Source organism: Erythranthe guttata, chromosome 12 (genome assembly GCF_056151865.1).
Source record: "Erythranthe guttata isolate IM_541 chromosome 12, IM_541, whole genome shotgun sequence".
Lineage (NCBI taxonomy): Eukaryota > Viridiplantae > Streptophyta > Magnoliopsida > Lamiales > Phrymaceae > Erythranthe > Erythranthe guttata.
In genome coordinates, this window is record NC_142544.1 from 12,050,408 (window position 1) to 12,071,273 (window position 20,866).

General features: G+C 35.5%; 2 protein-coding genes across 6 annotated transcripts in view; one reads left to right on the top strand and one right to left on the bottom strand.

The window, feature by feature from the left end:
- Positions 1-13,169, top strand: part of LOC105962309 (vacuolar protein sorting-associated protein, putative (DUF1162)) — a 34,208-nt gene extending 21,039 nt beyond the window's left edge. For all 5 annotated transcript variants that reach the window (XM_088827156.1, XM_088827157.1, XM_088827161.1 and 2 more), the window contains 24 exons: positions 37-1,220; positions 2,552-2,680; positions 2,759-2,914; positions 3,197-3,796; positions 3,869-3,940; positions 4,040-4,504; positions 4,626-4,809; positions 4,898-5,146; positions 5,245-5,560; positions 5,665-5,781; positions 6,096-6,369; positions 6,904-7,017; positions 7,084-7,167; positions 8,430-8,480; positions 8,559-8,738; positions 8,844-9,139; positions 9,219-9,524; positions 9,608-9,671; positions 9,875-10,021; positions 11,305-11,409; positions 11,487-11,597; positions 11,672-11,776; positions 12,052-12,121; positions 12,214-13,169. In XM_088827156.1, the coding sequence (XP_088683282.1) occupies positions 37-1,220; positions 2,552-2,680; positions 2,759-2,914; positions 3,197-3,796; positions 3,869-3,940; positions 4,040-4,504; positions 4,626-4,809; positions 4,898-5,146; positions 5,245-5,560; positions 5,665-5,781; positions 6,096-6,369; positions 6,904-7,017; positions 7,084-7,167; positions 8,430-8,480; positions 8,559-8,738; positions 8,844-9,139; positions 9,219-9,524; positions 9,608-9,671; positions 9,875-10,021; positions 11,305-11,409; positions 11,487-11,597; positions 11,672-11,776; positions 12,052-12,121; positions 12,214-12,908 (6,074 nt within the window). In that variant the 3' untranslated portion in view covers positions 12,909-13,169. The remainder of the gene's footprint in view (positions 1-36; positions 1,221-2,551; positions 2,681-2,758; positions 2,915-3,196; positions 3,797-3,868; positions 3,941-4,039; positions 4,505-4,625; positions 4,810-4,897; positions 5,147-5,244; positions 5,561-5,664; positions 5,782-6,095; positions 6,370-6,903; positions 7,018-7,083; positions 7,168-8,429; positions 8,481-8,558; positions 8,739-8,843; positions 9,140-9,218; positions 9,525-9,607; positions 9,672-9,874; positions 10,022-11,304; positions 11,410-11,486; positions 11,598-11,671; positions 11,777-12,051; positions 12,122-12,213) is intronic.
- A 77-nt stretch (positions 13,170-13,246) lies between these two features.
- LOC105950112 (PKS-NRPS hybrid synthetase cheA-like) lies at positions 13,247-18,330 on the bottom strand. The gene is made up of 5 exons (XM_012973431.2): positions 18,304-18,330; positions 17,237-17,976; positions 16,642-17,148; positions 15,404-16,532; positions 13,247-13,252 (listed from the first exon to the last, which is right to left on the bottom strand). Exons 1-5 carry the CDS (start codon positions 18,328-18,330, stop codon positions 13,247-13,249), a joined length of 2,409 nt encoding a protein of 802 aa, XP_012828885.2.
- Between the last annotated feature and the right edge of the window lie 2,536 nt (positions 18,331-20,866).

Here is a 20,866-nt window from a genome sequence, read left to right on the forward strand (position 1 = left end):
GCATTTGCTCATTTTTGTAATGTCCTTATATTGCAGAACTTTGCCCCATTGCTGGATTCAGTGCACTGGGTTATGTCATTGATCAGTTTTCCATGGTGGACGAAGCATCCAAAATTTTCACATCTGATTTGATAGATTTTGAACAGGCAAAGAAACAAATGATGGAATATGCTGCATCGCTTCCTAAAACCTCAGACATGGCTTTCAGTGACATGAGATTCTGTGTAAGGTCATTATCATTAAGGTTGCACAGGTCGAAACGAGATTCAGTTTGTTCTGAAATGTTCGCGGCGGCTGAGATGCACTTTGTGTGCTCTTTATCACTAGGGAATGGCAAACCTCCCTGTTTTGATATCTCGTTCTCATCTCTGGCACTATTTTCATTCATTAATTCTGTTCTGCTTGCTGAATTTGCTTGTCCTGGGTCAGGCTCCTCAGTTCTTGACGTGATTCTTTCAGTATCAGATCATGGTGAGAACCGAATAGTTGTGTCGTTTCCTTGTTTGGAAGTGTGGCTATATTTGTTTGACTGGAATGAGGTTGTTGATCTACTTAGTTCTTTGAGTGACCAACTTTCTATACTGACCTCAGGGGCATCAGAAACTGTGTCTGGCATTGCAGTAGATAATAGTAAATATGTGGCAGGTGATAACCCAAATCAGTTTGCATTGGAAAGTGATTGTCCTGGTTTTTCGACTCTAACATTGGAAAATATAGGCATGACTGTTCATTTTCCTGCACTGGTCAGCAGAGATAGATATAACACATTTGGGAGGCCCCATTTTCATGATAAACAGCCTTTGGACGAGTGTTGTAGTAATGCAGGTGTTAACCAGAATTGCTTTCTTTCCTTTAACCTGCAAAGTAGAAACACTGAACTGGCTACTGATGGCAAAACTGTGAAACTGACTATCAGTTCTGGGAATTTGAATGGGATTATGAAATTATATACGGGAAACAATGTACAGTCCTGGCCTCTTTTTCAGCTTTCTAAAATCTATATCGAGGCTGAGATTTTGAAGTATCAGACTGAAAATGTTCACATGAGTTTGTTGGTTCGTTGCGACAGTCTGGATTTGTCAATCTCAAACCACATTCTTTACCTCCTTCACTTTACATGGTTTGCAAAATCAGAAGAAACACCTTCTCAATTTAAATTCAAGAGAATGGACATTAAAGTGCAACTAAGGAAATTTTCTCTTCTTTTAACGGATTGGAAGGTAAATTTCTTCTGATGTTATGCTTTGCATGGCAACTACAATATTTTTATCAGTATTGCTTTTCTTTTATGGAAATCAGACACTTCTCTTTTTTCTTTTATTATTACTGAAATAGGCATTTTGCGTTGGTCAAAGTATTTGATGCTTACACTGTATAAATTTAGCTATTATATGGTTTTGCATAGTTTAATGGAAAGATAGGAATCTAGTTGCTGCTATATTACCTTTTTGTTGTGGTATCTTTTTAGCATTAGAGCTAAAAACTGTGTATGGGCCAAAAATACAATGAGAACAGAAGATATGTATTTATTGTTTCACAACAATTGTCAGGTTTATTGAACTTTCAATGTGGTTCCACCCTAGACCCCTCAACCAGAAGTGACATAATCTTTTGAAACATGATATCAGATGAGGATTCAGAATAGACAATGAAAAAACAGTTCTATGGAAATTTAACTAAGCAGTGTTTCTCTCCATTTTACGCCAACCTCCACAATTTTGATTTACAAGAAAATATCAGCTCACCCAATCCTGTTTATGGCATTCTGCTCAACTTGTCTTGGGTTTTAAATCTTCGTATACATTGTCTAGTGGCAAGGGGGTTATAGGTGTGAGGTGTCATAACTTGTCTTGGATTTTAGTTTTAAGTATACATTATCAAGATGACAAGGGGGCATAGGGTGTCACGTTGAGGTAGTAACACCAAGCTGATGTTTGTGATAGATTGACTGAGAAGTTGGGAGCACGTTATTAGTCCCTTTAAAATTGGATGCTTTCTGCCATATTAAGGTGGATGGTGGCTTTCAAGTCAGTAACTGGCAGGGCATGATTAGATCTGATGGAGTAGAAAAAATATGGTCTTGGAAATGTATGGTTGGAAGGGAGGGGTCTGGTGAATATAAATTGTATTAATATGGTTACTTAAGACTGTATTCAGTGAGGAGATAGGGAGTGTAGAGGGATAGGAATGGGACCAATTACCTGTTTGGCAGAAAGTAATGGCGAGGCACATAAAGTAAGGTGAATTTACTCCTTGCTTAGCTCATTATATCAACCTGCCCAACTTCTACATGTTGTTAGACTCTTTTCTCTCTCTGTGATACTGTCCTTGGAGAAATGATCTAATCCTTAAGACCCAAAATATTATCCTAATTGTTTCTTTTGAATTAATCTTCTTTTCGTGTTATCAAATCAGGATCTTTATAACTTCATTTCTCAATATACTATGACTAGTTAAAGTCAAGTTTGGGTTTTGTGTGATTGTGTTGAGAAGTGAACTGATAAATGTAGCAATTCTGAGTTTTCATGTTCCTTTTTTTTTTGTTATGTAGGGGAATTCTAATGGACCATTGCTGGAGTTTTTGCTGAGAAACTCATATTTTTGGTCCACTGTAATTGAGGATGAAATTGAAGGATCGGTTGGTTGTGATTTTCAAGTGAACTACTACAGCATTGACAAGGTAGGAATGATCATTATCCTATATTAATTCTGACTCGTTAATCTGGGGTTCTGTTTTAACATGATAATACCACTTCAGGTCTTGTGGGAGCCTTTTTTGGAGCCTTGGAAATTTCAGTTGAGTATGAGTAGGAAGCAGGACGAGAACGCTCTCTTTAGTGGCGCTATGATGTCAGACATCAATCTTGAATCTAAGACGAATCTCAATTTGAATCTAAACGAATCCATAATTGAGGTATCTCTTTTCGCGTTTCTATTGTTTTAGGTAAAGTTTAACCACGTCTTCTTCTCGAGGGATTCTTCGAGTTCCTGTATATTATTGGTTGGTTTTCTATCAAATGCATCATGCTAACTAGATCAACTGCCAAGTTTAACTATCGCATATTTTCTTGATCACTAGGTCTGCTTGAGCCTTACTTTTTCATTTCATTTCTTTTGGTTTTTTGTTTTTTTTTGTTGGTGTTATCATTTTCCCTCTTCTAATGTATAACTAAGCACTCAAAGTTGCTTAAATAAGGTCGTTTCGAGGGCAAATGAGATGATGAAGGATGCATGGAGCTTTATGGAGACAGAAAGTTCACATATCTCAAGTTTTGAAATAATGAAAGGTCCAGAGACGAGAAGATATGCTCCATACATGCTACAAAATTTAACTACTGTGCCTCTAGTTTTTTGTGTTTGCCAAAGGAAACTTGGGGCTGATGATTTGGATGTGTCTCCATCGAAAGGTGTCCTGCAACCTGGTTCTTCTACACTTGTTTACATCAATGAATCACCCGAGGACCTACTTTTCCGCTATAGACCAGTGCAGTCTTCTGATAAACTCAATGACAAGCAATTACTTGAGGCAGCACATAGATATGTTACTTTCCAACTGGAGGGTACCTCTGTACCTTCAGCCCCTATTTCAATGGATCTTGTTGGCCGCAGATACTTCGAGGTTGAATTTTCCAAATCATCACATGTTTCGGAGATATATAGCGATGTAAATTCTACGAAAAGACATAAAAAAGTTGAAGGAGATGGTGGGACAGATGCAGTTAGAGGGTTTGCAATTCCTGTAGTGATTGACGTTTCTGTACAGCGGTTTACAAAATTGATGCGATTATATTCAACAGTATGTCCCAATTCTGGCCTCTTTTAATATGGTTTTGGTTCTTTTAGGTTCTTAGAAACTCTTTGCTTTCAGGTTGTAATTTTAAACTCAACTTCTTTGTTGCTTGAAGTCCGGTTTGATATTCCATTTGGTATTGCTCCAAAGGTAATTCACAAAATTTACTTGGTTTCTGAGTTTATGATTCTCATATGAGGAACTGGATGGTCATGTGCTGGCTTTAGATTTCTAACATTTCATGTTTAGATTTTAGGCCCGATATATCCTGGCCAAGAGTTTCCTCTCCCTCTTCATCTGGCTGAAGCAGGCTGCATTCGTTGCCGTCCTCTTGGCGATTCACACCTATGGAGTGAAGCTTATAATATCTCAAGTATTATAAGTCAAGATGTCAGGATTGGATTTTTGCGTTCTTTTGTTTGCTATCCTTCTCATCCTAGCAGTGACGCATTTCGCTGTTGCATTTCTGTGAATGATCAGTGCCTGCCTCCAGTTGGAAGAATGAAAGGGTTATATTCGCCAGTTAATGTTGATAGGGGTAAACAATCTCATAAACTTCATAATCCATCCTCCCACAGTTTGGAGATACCAAGGAATCGGTTTCTGTACCAAGTGATGTTAACTAGCCCGCTAGTGTTGAAAAATTATCTCATGAAATCAATGTCGGTGACATTGGAAGATGCTGGTGTTTCACGTACTGCATTTCTTTCTGAGGTTTGGACTAGCTTGAAATCTATGTTATTAATGTCCAGTAAATGACTAAATATTTCTTTATGCATGCTAATTTATTAGGGATATTCCCTCTCGGATTTAATGTTTTCGGTTTCATTTTCAGATTGAGACTTCTTTCTATCATATTGATTCTTCCCATGATCTGTCGATAACATTCCACATGCATGGATTTAAGCCTTCGACTCTGAAGTATCTCCGTGCTGAATCATTTAGTGAAAAAGCTAAATTCAGTGGAACTAAGTTCTCAATTTCTGAAATTATCAAATTTGATCCCGATTCTTCCGATGGTATGTCGAAATTGTTGTTACATTGTATATCAATTGGGATATTTGGTGTTATTTAGGTTTATTTAGAAGCTAAAATGAAATGATGTAGGTCCATTATATGTTACAATGGAGAAGGTAATGGACGCGGTCTCTGGAGCTCGTGAAATTCTCATATCTGTTCCGTTTTTGTTGTATAATTGTACTGGATTTTCTCTAGCACTCTCAACCTCTGTCAATGAAATGAAAGAACATAACTGTGTCATTCCCTCGTGCTATAATTTGGATGAGCTGAATGTACTTGTTCAGAAGAAAGACGGTCTTGGTCTTATCTGTACTGATCAGAATTTACCTTCTAAAGGTGATATCATGTTTTAAACTCAAAACAATCTTTGGATATCATTTAACACACTTTTGCTAAGCTATTTGTTTCATTTGGGTCATCCACTTTTTCTCTAGGTTCTACCAGTGGAACAGATTCAAGTTCACCTGATTTTGCAGAAATTGATAGTAGAAAGGTCAATGCTTGCTTGTTTTCTCCTGATCCTCATTTATATTCAGGGGAAGTTATGGTGAAGCTAAGTAGGTACCTGCCTTCTGTTATGGAAAATTTTCCAAAGCTTTCATGGTCAACCCCATTTTCTCTAGTCCCATCAACTGGGTCAACCAGTGTTCTTGTTCCTCAACCATCCATAGCATCTGGCTATGTCTTATCCGTTTCGGCTACGACTGCATCATTTTCTGGAAGGACAAAAATGATAACTTTCCAACCTAGGTATTTTTCGATGTCATGATGTTTTAGTCAATTCCTGTGCTTACCACTCTTCTCTCGAGAACTTTCTTCTTCAAGCAGATAAAGTACATTTGCTAATTTTGCAGATACGTGATTGCTAATGCATGCTCTAAGAATTTATGTTACAAGCAGAAGGGAACTGATTTTCCTTTTGTTTTGGGAGCTGGAAAACATTCCCATATCCGGTGGATGGATACAACAAGGTTTGTTCCATCATGTTAGTGCATTTTACATACTATTAAGAAAACTGAACAAATTCTGAATTTTCGCACATCTCAATTTCAGGGAAAATTAAACTTGCGCTTGTAAATACAGATCCTTGCTCTATTGAACTTCTAGAGTTTTTACAGTTACAAGTTAATGTTTATCATATGTTCAGTGTTGCAGCTCCAATTTATTCGTAATTTAGCATTTCGCATATTCAAATCTCTAGTATGCAGAGTACGGAGGAGGCTAATGTATGGTGTGCTGTTTCTCACTTATCGATATTCCTTCTTTTGGCCTTTTTTATCTTCAGGGAATTACTGCTTTCTGTCCGCTTTGACGAACCAGGATGGGAGTGGTCTGGGTGCTTCTTGCCTGAGCAGTTAGGCGACACTCAGGTTAAAGCGCGCAATTATCTAACCACTGCTTTGAGCATGATGTGTGTAGAAGTTAGGAGTGCTGATATTTCTGTTGGAGAGGAAAAGATTGTTGGAAGTACGAGTGGAAACTCTGGGACAAACTTGATTCTTTTGTCTGATGATGAAACTGGCTTTATGCCATATAGGATCGACAACAATTCAAGGGAGGTTAGATGATTCTCTTAATTTGTGTATTGTCTCAGTAATTTGACAATTGAGCAATTTATGTAAAGCTGTCCTTGCAAATTATGTACTTCAGACTATGAGAACATTTCCAACTCTTTTCTGTAGGCGTGCTCTCTCTCTCTCTCTCTCTCTCTCTCTCTCTCTCTCTCTCTCTATATATATATATATATATATATATATATATATATATATATATATATATATATATATATATATATATATATATATGTGTGTGTGTGTGTGTGTGTCTGTCTTTGTGTTTTTGGAAACATTTGACAAATTAGTCCCGGAATAATTAAATCACTGTTCGCCATTGATAATACTATGTTTTGTTGTAAATTCTTCTGACATATTGGCTGTTAATACGAACAAAAAGTTGGACAATCGTATTTGTTTTCTTTTTGTGGGAAATGACAACTACTGCATTTCCTGAATTATGATACTTTTACAAAGCCTTATATGCCTATCATGTTTGTAATTGTCATTAATTAAGACCATCCATTTTACACTGTGTAGCGGTTGCGGATTTACCAGCAGAAATGTGAATCTTTTGAAACAGCAATCCACCCTTACACATCTTCCCCGTATGCTTGGGACGAACCCTGTTATCCTCGTCGTCTTATTGTTGAGGTACGGTGGTTCATACCCAAATTCACTAACCAGTTTGGGGGATAAATCTCTGTGATATTTTTTCAGGTACCAGGTGAACGTATCTTAGGATCATATGCTATTGATGATGCATCAGTTCATTCACTTGTGTATCTATCTGCAACTTCAGAGGTACTACTTCATTTTTTTTGTCCTCATAATAAATATCACACCGCCTCAAAGAGATTTCAGCTTTCATCTTGGTATTTTTCTTTTCTCTCACGACAGTAGTCAATAGTTATATGTACCTTTATGTTCTTGAATTGTTACATTATTAAGAAGACAGTCTAATCATTTTGAAAGAATAGTTTGGAACATAAAAGTCCACTCGTATTCAATAATGCAATTAAAAATAAGCATGATTATGCTGTTCTGTTTAACTAATTAATAATTGTGAGTAGTCATATTGGTATCACAAAAACTCATGACAATTGGCATATAAAAGATAGGGGACAGATTTATTCTCCATTTACCCAATGAGTATTTGAAGCTTTAAGCACACCTCTTCTTGCGAAATGTATGACTTTTGCTATACGGAAAATTTGGTGTCCTAGGTTTCTAGTAATTATTTTCAATTTTTTCTCTCTCCTGAAGGTTTTGAATTTAAAAACCTTTGTTCTGTTGAATTAGAGCCGACACCCTAACTGTTGGGTTAGCTTCCATGTTTGAAACTTTTTTATTGGGTATGGAATGATGCCTTCCACTGTGCATATATTAGCCAATCAAAAAGTGTCTGTGGGTACATAAATAATTCTAATATGAATAAGTTGTTTGAGTTAAGAAGAAAATGAATCGGATTGAAGATCAATTATATGTGATTCCACAACGACAGTGGGAGACAAGTTTGTGTCATTTATACGTAGGTGAAAAAACAAAATAATAGCTGCTTGAGTTAAGTATTCTGGAAAACAAATATGAATTTTGAAGTAGTTATTACTTATTAGCATGCCACGTTCTTGCTTTTTATCTCCAATCTCATGGGCCTAGGGCATATCAGATCCTGCTAAAAGATTTATTTTGGTAGCCTAATTGAATGCGTAATGGGGACAGTCCTGGGTTCTGGAAGAAGGAAATACAGATGTCCCCATGTCCATGTAGTGGAACGGTATCCAAGATGCCAATATTGGCCGGTGGGTGTTAATTTGAAGTATTCTATAAATGGGTATAATGTGCTTCTGTAGCGACTTAAGATGAGTGCCAAGAAGTTACTGTTGGAGGGAATTTTCCACTTTTACCCCTTTTTAGTCCGTAACATGAAAACTCGGTGTCAAATGTGATTCCGACGTCCACTATGTGCTTCACAACCAATTTTGTTTTTTGCATATTTGTTTTGAGTACAGAGATCTTATTTTCTTTCATAAACTAACATCTGTGCCTTCTAATTTTCTTTCCAGAAACCTGAAAGAAATTTGCTTATTTCTGTACATTCTGAAGGAGCAATTAAGGTGTGTGTCAAATAATGTGATAAGAATACCAATTATTGCTGAGATTTTAGTAATAACTTTATGTATTTGTTTAAACAGGTTCTCAGTATTATCGATTCAAGTTACCATGTTTTGAATGATCTGAAGAGCCTTCATGTCCCTCAGTTGAAAGATAAAGGAAAACAAACTCAGAAGTATGAATCTTTTATTAATTACAAGGAAAGGTTTTCAGTTGAGATTCCATTTCTGGGAGTTTCTTTGATGAATTCTCGTCCTGAGGTATCCTGTCATGAAAATTATTACTCTTCAATTTCGTTACGATTTCTGTTTTCACACGTGTACCGATTATTATTTTAAAATGACTGCGGCTGTTTTGTTTTGTAGGAGTTGCTCTTTGCATGTGCTAAGCACATGAAGATTAACTTTGTGCAGAGCTTGGATCAGCAACAGTTCTCCCTACAAATTGCATCTTTACAAATCGATAACCAATTACGTACAACACCATATCCTGTAATCCTGTCCTTCAACCGTGGAAACAAGGGCATTGATAGTGCACTCATCAGTAGAAGTATGACTCAAATATCTTCTTCAAACATGTATGAACCAGTATTCTCCTTAGCTGTCGCCAAGTGGAGAAACAGTGATAGATCACTGGTTTCTTTTGAATCTATTATACTAAGGTCCGTAATATTTTTAAATAGTACATCCGGACTTCATTTGTCCATCTCAGAGTTGATGAATTCCCCCCTCCTATTGCAGAATAGCAGATTTTCATCTTGAGATTGAGCAAGAAATTGTGTTGAGGTTGTTTGAATTTTGCAAAACTACATCTTCAAGGTTACAGAGCAGAGGTTTTCAGCGTGTGGATTCCACATCGAATTTACTGTTTCCTGAGTCAGATTTTACTGATTTTACACTGCTTAATGACGATCAAAAAAGAAGCTTTTTGCTACCCCAAATGGTCCCAATTGGAGCTCCTTGGCAGCAAATTGAACTTGCCACAAGAAAGCAGAATAAAATATATGTTGAGTCGCTTGATATGGGGACAATCAAACTGACTTTGAGGTTAGCAGCTCCCTACGCCACCCTGCAGTTTTTATTGATCTCATAAATAAATTCCTTAATGCATAATGATATTTCACTTGCAGCTTTTCTAGCAGTCCATGGATCCTCAGAAATGGTGTTCTTACATCGGGAGAATCTCTTATTCATGTAAGTGCAGAACTTTGAAGCAAAGTGAAGAATAATCTTTACACCGTGTCCGTGTGGATTACAGAACAATACTGCCCTATGTTTGAAATGACGATTCAGATATGCAAACAAATATTTTGAAACTTGTTATTTGCTAATCACGTCTATATTGAATTTCTTGTGTACTATTCATTTCCAATGACTTATTATGTCAATTATTGTAGAGAGGTCTTATGGCTCTTGCGGATGTTGAGGGAGCCAAAATTAATTTCAAGCAGTTGCTTCTATCACACCAGATAGCCAGCTGGGAATCCATTCAAGAGATCCTTGTTAGCCATTACACTCGACAATTTCTACATGAAATGTACAAGGTAATTGTGTTGACTTTTTTTCGGTGGTCCTTGTAGGTTTACATTTTACTTGCACTATGCTTTTTACTCTGACACTTTACCTAGTGAGAACTTGACTTCACATAACTCTGAAAGATAAACTTTTTAAAGTAACCCATCGTTTCTGATTTATAAAGAAACATTGAAAATAAATCTTTCTTGCAATAAGTGCACCACAACCTATCCCTGTAATCACTGTTCTTACCGTTGGTGAGATGAACAGTCAATCTAATGACATCAGAAATTGGTTAATTTTCTCCTTTAAAGACTGAGGTTTTTTTTTTTAGAAATAAGACTTATAATCCCTAATTAGTATCTGGTTCCATCTCATAAATTAACAAAATATATTATGCTTCTCATTGATTTTGAACATGCACATGAATTACTTATATATAAAAACCTACGGAGTTACAAAGAAAGAAAACTGTCCCATCATTTATGGCCTATCCTAATTAAATCGGTCCAGTTCTAGGAAATACAAATAAGTTCTAAATGTTACCTAACCAAAACACGTTTTGCGTGCTATGCACGTTCTAGGTGCCTCGTCTCATATGAATTTATGAAAAACTAAAATACGGATGAAGAAATGCCTAATGTATGTGATGTGATTGGGATCACAGCACATCAGTATGGATATTAATGTGAAAAATATCTATAGATATTTTAAGAACATAAAAACGGCGTAAATTGACTCAATGGAACTACTCCATAGAAGAAATGTATCGTCTATATGAATGAGATGTATCAACTCTTAAGCAAGAAGCATAAACACACAAAGAGGTCATATAAAGTATGTTACGATATCAATAAATAGAGTAAAGAAATAAAGACACCAATATTGATGTTCTAGATTCACATAGTAGGTCGAAGTAAAGGACAGATCTCCATACTTTTTTTTAGAGAAGATCTCCATATTCAGGATCATGTGTTTAATTGCATGTGCAGTTTCAGTAACATTTTATTGCATGATTAGTTTTATATTCTTGACAAAGTACTACATGGAAAATCAGTTCACCTATGTGGTATCTATTTTGCCCTCTAGTCACATGAGTCACTTAAGTTTAGTTGACTACAGAGTGGGAGACACTTACTCTTAGAACAGAGCTTTGCTCTTGAGAGTTTCCTTCCGCAGATGTGCTTTAATGTCTCAGATAAATTCTTGTGTGCTGTTTTGATGGATAGAACGATGGCAAACAATTTCTAGTGCAATATAGTTGTTCTCCTGTGCAATCAAGTTTATTTTCATTGAGAACATTACTGTGCAGGTTTTTGGCTCAGCCGGTCTTATAGGAAATCCTGTGGGTTTTGCAAGAAGTTTAGGTCTTGGAATCAAAGATTTTTTCTCCCTTCCCATGTGGAGCGTTTTCCAGGTATAATTTCCCTTTGTTTTTCCCGAGAAACTAGAAAAAGGAAACAGTGATAACTATTTCAAAATTTGCTTTTTCAGAGTCCAGCTGGATTAATGACAGGTATGGCCCAAGGTACAATGAGTCTTCTCAGCAATACAGTTTACGCAGTGAGTGATGCTACAAGTCAATTCAGCAAAGCTGCACATAAGGTACATGGTAGTTGGACTCACAAGAAATTTCATCCGACTCTTTAGCCCAATTTGAACTTAATCTTAACTTGCAGGGTATTGTAGCATTTACGTTTGACGACCAGACTGCGATAATGGTTGATAGGCAACAGAAAGGAATGTCTTCACATAGCAAAGGAGTAATAAATGAATTCCTCGAGGTGCTTTATATCTTTCTATCTTATTACTCTGTCAATTGATATTTACAGTTGTTTGCAATAGCTAAAATTACTTCTCCCCCTTAAATAATTTTAAAGGTTAAATATAGTTAAATAGCTAGACTGGGACATGTTAAAAAAATTCAAAGAAAGATGTCATCAAGCAACTTGATTATGGTGTACATGGAATCATCTTGGATGTATATATGGTATTAATTGCATAGTGACCCAAGTCATTCATAGCAATTTAATTAATAAAAGCTTATATCTTGCCTTAGGGACTTACTGGTGTACTCCAATCACCAATCAAAGGTGCCGAAAAACATGGCCTACCAGGAGTTCTATCAGGTAATGTGCTATTGGGAAAGACGAGTTTCTTTACTTTAAATTAACGTGTTCAACTTTCACTTACTGACCTTTTAAGTTGCCATGTACCACAGGTATTGCTGTAGGTGTAACCGGACTTGTTGCAAAACCAGCAGCCAGTATACTTGAGGTCACTGGAAAAACAGCACAGAGTATCCGAAACCGAAGTAGGATCCACCAAATGGGGTATCGTTGTTTAAGGGTCCGTTTACCAAGGCCTTTGAGTGCGGAATCTCCCTTAAAGCCTTACTCTTGGGAGGAAGCAATTGGCACATTTGTACTCGCTGAAGCAGATATGAAGCTGAGGGAGGAGACATTAATCATGTGTAAACCACTTAAGCAATGCGGTCAATATGTTTTGATAACTCGAAGACTTATCTTAATAGTTGGCTGCTCCAGTTTAGTGGAATTGGGTAAACCGAATTTCGAGGGTGTCCCTTCTGATCCAAAGTGGGTGATAGAATCAGAAATAGGAATGGATGGTGTAATTCTTGCAGACAATGATGGAGAGGTGGTACACATTGTGGGGAGTGGCTCAGATACATCGTTCAGACAGAGTCTTCAAGGAAACGAAGCAAAGGGGAAACTGAGGCACAATTTTCAAGCTCCACTCCCTCTTCTACAGACCAACTTAGAGTTTAACTCTTCAGAGGAAGCAGACGAGTTCTTGAGAGTATTGAGGTGTATGATCGAATTGGGAAAAGAGCAAGGCTGGGGTTCTCTATATATTTTGCACCAGAGCAAAGTATCATCAACTAGGAGGACTTAACCAAACTGTGTCGCTATTGTATATGTTTGTCTGTTGTTTGCTTTGTGTTCTAACTGACCAGTGTTCAAATCATAGTGTGTTTTTTGGGGCAGTTTTGTAAATTAGGTTTCTTTATTATTTATCTTCTTGTGGTCCAAGTAGGGGAACAAAAAAGGAAAAAGAGAGAGCGCCATTTATTTAAATGAAGGTATTTCTAACATGTTTGAGTTTGATCTTTGTTACTTGTCATATAATACACCCCATGCCATGGATTATTTCAAAGTATAGCATATATGTGTTGATTGATGCATGCTACAGGATTTTACAAATAACTAATTTGGAATGCTCTTTGCATGAAACTATACCTGCTCATTTTTTCAAACATAAATTTCAATGCTTTTTAAAACAAACAACTGAGTCCTAGATTTCATCACTTACTGAAAACATATCTAAAGTAAAATTACACTTCTATATCAGATTGTAATATTTTTTTTTATGGGGTAATTACAGATAAATTCCCAAACCCAAACTTAAAGCGCGTCAGTCCGTACAGAGGTTACATAGGCGTATTGGTCTCTAATGCAAAGTTTCACATGCAGTTCAGTCCATAGGGGCAGGTGAAAAGTCTAAAATACCCTTTACATTAATCTATAATTACACTCGTTTTCCTTTTCTCTCTCTTCTATAAAGAATATAACAATACAATATGAATGGACAATATATATTTTATAAATGCACTCACAGTACTATATGCATGAATAACCCCAATTTTACCAGTTTATACATTGTACTTACTTGTAGTACTATATTTTTTGATGAATTGAGTTGCACCAATTTTCTTGACACTTTAATGATCAATTAGTATGGGAGATGCTTAATTTATGTTTTAGAAGAGTATTTTAAGTTTGGTGAACATTGGTGTTACGTTTGGAGTCCAAAATTCCACAAATGTTTTTGATTTTCTACATGATATTCACATATAGTACAAGGCTTGAATGTAGGACTAGTACTTTTCTCAAATCTTACCATAATTAATGTTGATGGACCCCACGTTATCTCATTTTATATAATCTATACTATCTATAAAAGGAGGAATGCTAGGAAGGTTTCTTCTATTTTATGTAGGGACAAAATTATTCCTACATATATTTTAGAGTTTATAGAAATCAAAGGACAATGATTTAATTTAGTTAATATTTCATTCAAAGGTTAATTATACAAGTAACTTTTCATATTAAAAGTGTTTTTTAATATTTTATTTATATTATCACTTCTAAAATAATTTGAAGTTTGAAAATATATTTTATTTATATTAAATTACATTGAGAGAATTTTCTAATAATATATTATTTGACTGGAATTATTTAACTCAAATAACTTATTTATGATATGTTTTAATTTGTCAATATTCAATTATTTATAGTAATTTGAAGAGAATGAAGGAAAATTAAAAATTCACATAAAAATAAATAGATAAAACTGAAACAAAATTCACAACCTATTATTTTAGATACTGAAATGCTATTCATAGTGCGGTTTTTACCGGCTTGCAGTGCGATTTATTTCATTTGTAACTTTCCTTAAAAAAAAACCAAATTCGCCCGCTATTTCGTGTATTATTACACGAAATCCACTCAATAATTTCGTGTCGGTTCACACGAAATATAAGTGTTTATTGTTATAGAACACGAAGGACGAAACCGTTAGATTGAAAAAATTCGTGTATTTCGTGTACGTTTACACGAAATGTGACATTATATTTCGTGGAGTTTTCTACGAAATGGAAGACCATATTTCGTAGATTGTTCCACGAAATATGAAGTAACATTTCGTGAAATTCAGTACGAAATCACTAATTGATTTATTTTTTAATTAACCAATTTATTTCAGACACTCAAAATGACCTAAATGTCAAATACAAATACAAAATGAACTAGAATTCAAATACAACTACAAATTGATCTAAATTTCAAATACAAAATTGACCTAAAAATTCAAATACAAATACAAATTGAACTAGAATTCAAATACAACTACAAATTGAACTAGAATTCAAATACAACTACAAATTGATCTAAATTTCAAATACAAAATTGACCTAAAAATTCAAATACAAATACAAATTGAACTAGAATTCAAATACAACTACAAATTGAACTAGAATTCAAATACAACTACAAATTGAACTAGAATTCAAATACAACTACAAATTGATCTAAATTTCAAATACGAATAAAAATTCAACTAGATTTCAGATACAACTACAAATTGAACTACCGACCAGACTTTAATTGTTCGTACAAGAGTAGTCGGGGTTTGTACGTTTTGAGTAAGTGCCTCAAGTTTTTAGCTCTATGGTGTACCCATGCCGGATGGATTGGTGGTAGTGGACTATTTGCGACCAAATTAACAAACATGAAATGATTGTTGTGCAATGTCACAACAATCATACATGATAAGTGACCACTGCCAAACATAGGAAGGTAAGTCATACTCCCTACTTGAGTCAAAAGTACCACTAATGCACTGTATCTGGTAGCAATGGCCAATCCCATTTCATTCATGTCCATCCAATAAGCTTGTGGACAAGGCCCTGATGTCCAGTCACACTTGCGTATGACCTCAACGTATCCGGTACTGCCAAACATCGCCGTGTAGACACTAGCATGCTCGTATAACTCAATAAGCAACTCCCCTCTCACTTGCGGCCATCTTTCTTGATCCCCGTACACGGCTTGAGCAACGCACCGGTACCCACAGTTGCCATCCGCCATCACGTTAACATAATCTTGAATAAGACGGACCATAAATCTGGGCACGAAAGAATAAAAGTCGATTCCTTCATGTGCAGGTATTGTAGGGGCAGCAGATTCTTGTGTGGGAATACGAGAACCACGACCTTTCATCTTCGATTGAGGCGTTTCATCAGTGCTTCTCTCAACCTTTGTTTTAGGAATCTTTGCACCAGATGAGGTTTGGCGACCCTTGGAACCACAAGACGACTTAATTGTCTCCTCATCAATATGATACTGCCATCCAGAAGGGTCTCTCTTTGTCGAGTTATTCTTTGGTCGTCCTTTGGTCTTAACAAATGATGGCTCGGACAGATGCGACGTAGATGGATAAACGATGCCACGCAATGAGGCCACGACATTTATCTTACTCGTGTAATCCATCTTCTTCAAATTGCAATTCAGGTCATCAATCTGTCTATCCACAATCTCCTCGCGGTTTACTTGATACTCAGGTAGCTCCGAAGGCTCAACTGCCATGGTACTCCAGAATGGATGCAAGTCTGAAATGACGAACGTGTCATTATCTTCCATTTTCTGCACAATTTTGCACGCGCATGGGAGCCCATGAGTATTCCAAAGATAGTGTGTGCAAATACTCGGATCTTGCATCGCCGGGGACTCCATCTCTTCATCCAATTTCTCTAATGTCAGATGCGTAACATAACAAATCAAACCCTGAAAACACGGCCATGCTGCAGTATGCTTCCTTATCTTGGATGATAATGAAAAATCGCACTTCAGCTCACTAATTTGGATATAAACTTGGTCCCGAAGTTTGCCTTGCACGTTATCCAGACCTCCGGTCGAAGCATTTAACCAACCCTTCGCTGAAGAATGAGCACTCTCTACCCTATCCAATTACAACAACAATCAGAGCATACAACGACAATCAAATTACAAAATAAATATTATTTTTATATAATATCTTTTATCATTTAAATAACTAAAACATGTAATACCTGTTGGTGCTCGTGTTGCCAAAATGATACACATTGCGAGTATAGGCTCGAACAAACTTCTCCTTGTATATCAACCACGTATCATTCAAATACTGTATCAGCCTAGGATACCCTGCATACCGTCCAACAATTTCATTGTAATTGTAATGATACTCTTCTTCGGTTTCTAATTTCACCAGCTTAGCCCATACCCCACGTCGGAATATTAGACCTTGGTCCTTGTTGCCTCCCATAAATTTCGTCGCATTTGCCTCAACATTTCTGTTTATATGGAATATACACAACATATGATACGAAAATGGGAAGACATTTGGCAGTGCTTTCAAAAGACCCAACTCTCTGTCTGTCAAGATCGCATCAGGTTCGACACCCTCTAGCAACTCTTTCAAACAATTCAAAGTCCACTCGTAGGTGTCTGCATCTTCATGCGACATAAATGCAACAACAATTGTATAATTCCTCCGAACTGGAGTTATCCCAATTATTTCCAAAAGAGGCATTCCATACCTACAACAATGTTGTTTTTACATATTTAAACAATACAAGACATTAAAACACAATAATCATAATTTAAACAATCGTAATTTTTACTTACTTATTGGTTTTGTATGTGCAGTCCATCAATATAACATACGGGAACAACCGTAATAACTTAATAGATTCGGGACATGCAAACATAATATCTGTAATCGTGTTGCTCGTTTCACTATCTACGCGATACCAATATCGATACTCGCCTTTTTGAAAGTTATGCATCATAAACTGAATAACAGTCATGCCCTCCATTTCCTCAGATTTAATCTTGGCCAACTCATTGTAAACATGCTTCATAGAGGTTTGTATCGTCGGATCATCTTTTCTCAGTCTATCCATGATCAGCATTGGCTTCACGTGAGAATTTCGCAATTCTTTAATTCTTGCTTTCTGTTGTGGAGTTATACGACTAGTCGTACCTTGTCCGTGAGGAAACAAAGTCGGACGATGACTATGCCTGCCATCGCTGACAGTCAACCGCCATAATTCATCAAACCTTGACCTTTTGCCAATCAATTTGAACGGACAACCACATTTTTTTGTTCCTGAGTTTCTAGGATCTTCCACATCGATATTCGTTTGTTGGCCATGTCCGTATTTGTCACACGTCATGTACTGTGCATTCTCCCTTCTAGACTGACAAATCAAACGGTGACAATGACTAACTGCAGTTTCTTTCGCCCAGTTGATTAATTCTTCCCTACTGCCGAACACATTATCAACTTGGAAGAAGTGAGAGAAATCTTCATATTCATTTTGATCCAAAACCGAGGGATCAAAATACAAATTGTCGTCATATGGCTGCGTAAATACAAAAAAAGGTTAGATACTTGCACAAAAAAATTAATAACAATACTAGGTATTTCGTGTAAAATTACACGAAGTATATGTATACATTTCGTGTAGTACTGCACGAAATGAATAACAAAACAGTTTTACTGCTATTTCGTGTGACTTTACACGAAATAATAGGTATAATTTCGTAGTATTGTATACGAAATGACTGGAAAACACGAATAAAGTGTTCATTTCGTGCAAAACACCACGAAATGACTTGAATAATTTCGTGATATTCTACACGAAACGACTGAAAATCGAAAAAAATCACACTAAAACGTATTTTTTTACCTCATTTACGGGATCGATGTTGGCCATCTTGATAATCGTTGGGTTTTAACTGATTTCTACGAAAACAAATCACGATCTACGAAAGTCGAAATATTTGGAGGTTGAGAGGATTTTGTAAAAGGTTAAAGTGTTTTTGGACAAATGAATTATTTCGCACTGTAGCTGGAAAAAACCGCACTGATAATAGCAAGCCCCTTTTAGATAAAATAAATAGCATAAAATTTGAGGTGCTAAATAAAGTACGGACAAACATATTAGGTTAAGTTAAATGGTATGCAATCTTTGATATTACAGATTACTTTTTAATATTTTTTGTAGTATCTCACATAATTCTTAAGCTACTCTTAACTTTAATTAATTATTTTTTTTTATTAAAACAAACTTTTAAAAAATTTCTTTTTGCTGTGAGTAAATAACATATGTTTTTTTAGAAGAATAACGCATGCTTTCACATTTATAAAATTGTCACCAGATATTTTAATTAATATTTATTTTGGGTGGATTAATATAACTTTTCATATTATAATTTCTTATTAATACTCACTATCATATGTAGCTATCAAAATACTTTCAGTATTTAAATAATAAATTATTCAAAATTAAGTAGATTTTTTAGCTTTCTAATTTGATTTTGATTAAACTTTGGAGGGTGTGATACATGTAATGTTATTGTTTATATCAAAATAATTAATTTGTTAAATATTTTTAATTTTATTAATATCATTATATTCATAGTAACTTGAGGATAAAACATATGTAAATGGGCAAAATCCCAAACCCCCCCCCCCCCCCCAACACACACACAATTACCCCAAGGCAATCACTGAGGGTGTTTGGTCTGAAAATTACTGAAATGCCCACTTACCGGGTTTAAATAGTTTGCATCGATTTTCCACTCCCCTCCTCCATCCAAATTCCCAAATTTAATCAGTTTCCCTAAAAAAACCTCAGCAACTTCCTTCACGATTTTTGGTTCTTTTCTTCCACAACAAAGGTATGGCTGGAAATAGTTCACCACAATCATAAAGTATGGACTCAAGTAACATGAGAAAAAGCTGGAGTAGCAGAAACTCAACCACTAATTTTAATGAAAATAGAATCAATTGTTATGGTAAGTTTTTTAAGGTTTTATATGCTTTCTTAGAGAATATGCATGTCCTGTAATTATCCAGTGAATTACTATAATTTTTTCAAATGGGTCGATCCTTCTTTGTGTGAACGAGCTCGAGGTTGTGGTTCTATTGTCAACAAAAGGATGTTAGAGCTTAAGAAAAAACGAAGAGTTTAAGCAAATGGTTGAACACTTTTCACGTGCAAATGAGGAACTGAAGGCAAAAAGTTTAGAATTGACATTGAAAACAAAAGAACTTGAACAAAGAATTCACCATTCCTGTAATTTTTAGACCTTGAATAACGGTTTCAAGGTCAAAATCGTGAAAATTGACAGCGTGGGTTACATTGGGACGATTGTACAAGTGCACGCGGTAAATCAATGCAATTGAGAGTACGAGGGGATAAAGTGATTTGAGGTCAGAGGACGAAGTGAGAAAGTGATATTTGCGCTCAATAAATTTATATAAATTAAAAGATGAAATTTAAAAGTAAATCTTTCGTAGTTGATGGTAGATGAAAGTAGGGGCATAACTAAGGCACCATAAGGGGAGGAGCCGCCCCTCCAGAAGAAAGAAATTTTGCCACCCTAAAAAAATAAAAATGCCCACTTATATATTTTTTTAATTTAAGGAGTTTCAATGGTTGTATATGCTTATACATTAGCTAGACTTTAGAATTATTTTAGCCTATCCTTGTATGTGTACATATGTACTTGTAAGTATTTGAGACCTACTTTTATAGCCTCGGTTTAGGGTTTCTTGACTTGAAACTTGGACCGGTGGACTTGAACACTTGCAACTTCATGTGGACTAGATTTATAAGCCCAAATAGTTAACACAAATGAATAAGAATTTAGTACTTATTTTGAGTTAACTCACATTACACATTCGCGGAGTCCAAATTTAGTGTGGACTTCGATATAAAGCCGAAATTGTTTACGGGCTTTGATTTGAGATCCAAATTGATAACCGATTTAATTTTTTTATTAATTTGTAATGTAATATCAAACAATTGATATAAGCCTAAATTTATTATGGGCTTTTAATCGAGATCCGAATTAATAACAAATTTATTCAGGCCATTAATTTGTAATTTATTCTCAATTTGATGTCAACAATTGTGTAATAGAGTAATATTAATATTTTGACCATTCAACAAAGGCAAACGTAATAAAAAGTCAAACGAATTAATATTGATGTGGTCCACAGTAATATTACTGTAATGACAATAATATTCCGTCAACCACAATAATATTATTGTGTTTATAGTAATATTACAATAGTAGACAATAATATCATTACGTTAATTGGTCAACAAACCCAACAAAGAAAAAAAGGCCAAAAAAATTATAATATCGATGTGGTTGACAGTAATATTATTGTTTTTACAGTAATTTTACCGTCAACGACAGTAATATAATTACGTTGACTTGTCAACAAATCAAACAAAA